Raw genomic sequence first — 2500 nt, forward strand, 5'->3', positions numbered from 1 at the left:
AAGCCTACCTTGCATCTGAAGCAATTCAAATGGTAGACCTGGCCCATCGCCCGCACAAACTGACCATGAACCGTTTGTCCACATTGCCCGCATGTCGTTCCTCCGCCGTCTTTGCGCGTTCGGGGTTGAGGCCATTGAAGCAGAGGTTGCCCGTCAATCATACCTATATTATCAGAATGAACCGTAGCCGTTGATGGCGTTTGGGAGCTAGTCGACTGATCAGACGCCTTTCTTGGAGGAAGGGGCCTGCCACCAGTCAAGCTGCTCGCCGGACTAGGCCTTCTTTCCTGGCCATGGAGATAAGGTGGGACAAGGTTACCTTGAAAATAAACCTGTCCGTGCCCTGCCGTAAAATTGGGACGGTGATCTATAGGCGAGTTTGACGGTGAGCTTCTCTGCGAAGTTTGATTCATCCACGGATCCGGCGATGAGCTTGATCTAAGTGGTGCAGATCCTGCTCCACTGCTCCGTAACCTCCCCGACGCAACTGGTGCACTGCGAGGTCCACTCTCACTATCCATCGCAGATGTCGTTATCCAGGGCAGTCGAGCGGAACCTACAAAGCCCGGTTCTCCTCTAGTTGGCATTTCGCCTGCGGTCTGCAACGGCGCATGCTCGTCAAACCTTCCCAAATTCTTCGACGAGCTGCCTAGACTTGACGGTGAGTTATGTATGGAGCCGGAAGCCATGCTGTTACGCCGTGAGCTCTCAGATGAATCCGCGTGGTGTGCTGATGAGTTGGGCTGGGAGAGATGGAGGAAAGGACCTTGACGTTGGTCTATTGAACGCCGGGGCGTTGAAGCATCTAAACTTGGGCGAGATGGCCATGCGCCTGGAGGGGGGACTGTGGATTTGGGATATGTGGGGGATGACATGGGATGGTGGCTAGGGATGGATGAGATCAAAGGAAGCGTGTGCAGTTGCTGAGGGCGGTAGGCGGTTGAACCAGAGAATGGGTTGATGGCTTGAGACCTTGGAAGAATACGCCGGATTAATGGGGCCGTTGTGCGGCGGGAGGCGTTGGCTGTGGGTATATGGGAGAGAGGAGTGCTATGGAGGAGCGAGGAGTAGGGAATGGATAGTAATGAATGGACTTGGTGGATATGTTTCCGCCAGCTATTCGCTGTACAACACTTCCTAAGTGGGGGGCCGATCAATGCACACACCTATTACATTCCCTCATTACACCAGCCCTCAGTTTGTAATCCAGATTTGATCCCGCTAATAGTGTCACGCTCCTACACCCCGCCCCTTTCTCGTATACGTCAACATGTCAACAACCAAGCTGCACATAGCCTACAGAAGAACCAACTATGCCCGAACCCTTGCCGGTGCCAGTAGACCTCATTGGTCAGTCAGGCCTCTATAATGTTCCCGATCCCCTCCTCCGTCGGTAAGCCAGCAGTTCCGCCCACCAATGTTTCAAGCCATTGCTAACGGTATGTGCGTACAGACTCAGACTAGAAGATGCACAAGGATTACCGATAAAAAACCTAGACAAATATTTCGCAGAGAAAGAAGTGCTGGTGCTGTATGCAGGCTCAGAATACGGCGAAAGTAAGCAATCGCCATTGAACGGGCCAATCGTGAGCTGATTGATGTTCATAGACAATTTACGTGCCTTCCATCGTGTAAACTGCCTCTTGCTCCAACACATAGTTCAGCTCTGACCTAGCTTTTCTCGGTGCTCATAGGAACTGACATCATTCGCGCAATGCTATAAATCAGCCGCCGTCATCTACGTCTCAGTTGACACGGACGCGCAAGCACCCTTACGCGTCCTTCAAGGCAAACCATGGTTGCGGATGACCTTTAACGACAACTCGGATTTTGCCACAATCGGCAAGGATAAAGGACAAGAGGTCGAAATGGAGGAAGTTGCAAGAGGAGAAGACTTTGTACAAGCCGGAGAGATGGAAATTGGGATGGAGAATGTTGTATTCGGAGTGGAAGAATACCGTAAGTGTGTTGAACAGGTTGGTGAGAGAGTAATGCAGCCTGATTCCCTTTCAGAGAATGAGTACGTCCGGCCCCTTTCAAGGGCAGCAGTGACCCATATTATGCGTGTTTTCTCTACCCCGAGCGTTGCCGTGTAGTACGTGCCCTCAATACGTGTTTCTGTGACAAAGCTGAATATCCGCAGCCACCTGCCTAGCCATACCCTTATCGCCAGAAATCTCAAACCGTCTGCTTTCAACCCCTCGGGTATAGATAAAACTTATGACACATGGCGGAAAGGTGGTAACCCCTCATTGCGCTTCATTGGTCAGTCGAGTGTCTTAAATTCTGATTTTCATCGTTGACCAAACGAGACAGACGTCGTGCGTGCATTGAAGCTACCTCTCATTGGTCTTCTTTTCGCCCTGATATATCAAATTGCCATTATATTCGGTGGAGGTAGGCTGCATTACCTAATGGTCGCAAATAAAGCTCACAAGTGTTGCAGATCAATACCACGTTATACCTCGAATAATGGATGGCATCGCATGGAATCAGAACA

General features: G+C 50.9%; 2 protein-coding genes across 2 annotated transcripts in view; one reads left to right on the forward strand and one right to left on the reverse strand.

Moving 5' to 3' along the window:
• CNF02710 (Rho GTPase activator, putative) overlaps positions 1-1073 on the reverse strand; it is a 5478-nt gene extending 4405 nt beyond the window's left edge. Inside the window, exon 1 of the mRNA XM_024657413.1 lies at positions 9-1073. Coding sequence (XP_024513112.1) covers positions 9-875 — 867 coding nt within the window. The 5' untranslated portion in view covers positions 876-1073. The remainder of the gene's footprint in view (positions 1-8) is intronic.
• A 185-nt stretch (positions 1074-1258) lies between these two features.
• Positions 1259-2500, forward strand: part of CNF02715 (hypothetical protein) — a 1478-nt gene continuing 236 nt past the window's right edge. Inside the window, exons 1-8 of the mRNA XM_024658577.1 lie at positions 1259-1393; positions 1454-1557; positions 1609-1631; positions 1695-1959; positions 2014-2095; positions 2144-2265; positions 2317-2397; positions 2447-2500. The exon at positions 2447-2500 is cut by the window's right edge and continues 236 nt beyond it. Of these exons, the coding sequence (XP_024514504.1) occupies positions 1314-1393; positions 1454-1557; positions 1609-1631; positions 1695-1959; positions 2014-2095; positions 2144-2265; positions 2317-2397; positions 2447-2500 (811 nt within the window). The 5' untranslated portion in view covers positions 1259-1313. The remainder of the gene's footprint in view (positions 1394-1453; positions 1558-1608; positions 1632-1694; positions 1960-2013; positions 2096-2143; positions 2266-2316; positions 2398-2446) is intronic.

Source organism: Cryptococcus neoformans (genome assembly GCF_000091045.1).
Source record: "Cryptococcus neoformans var. neoformans JEC21 chromosome 6 sequence".
Classification (NCBI taxonomy): domain Eukaryota; kingdom Fungi; phylum Basidiomycota; class Tremellomycetes; order Tremellales; family Cryptococcaceae; genus Cryptococcus; species Cryptococcus deneoformans.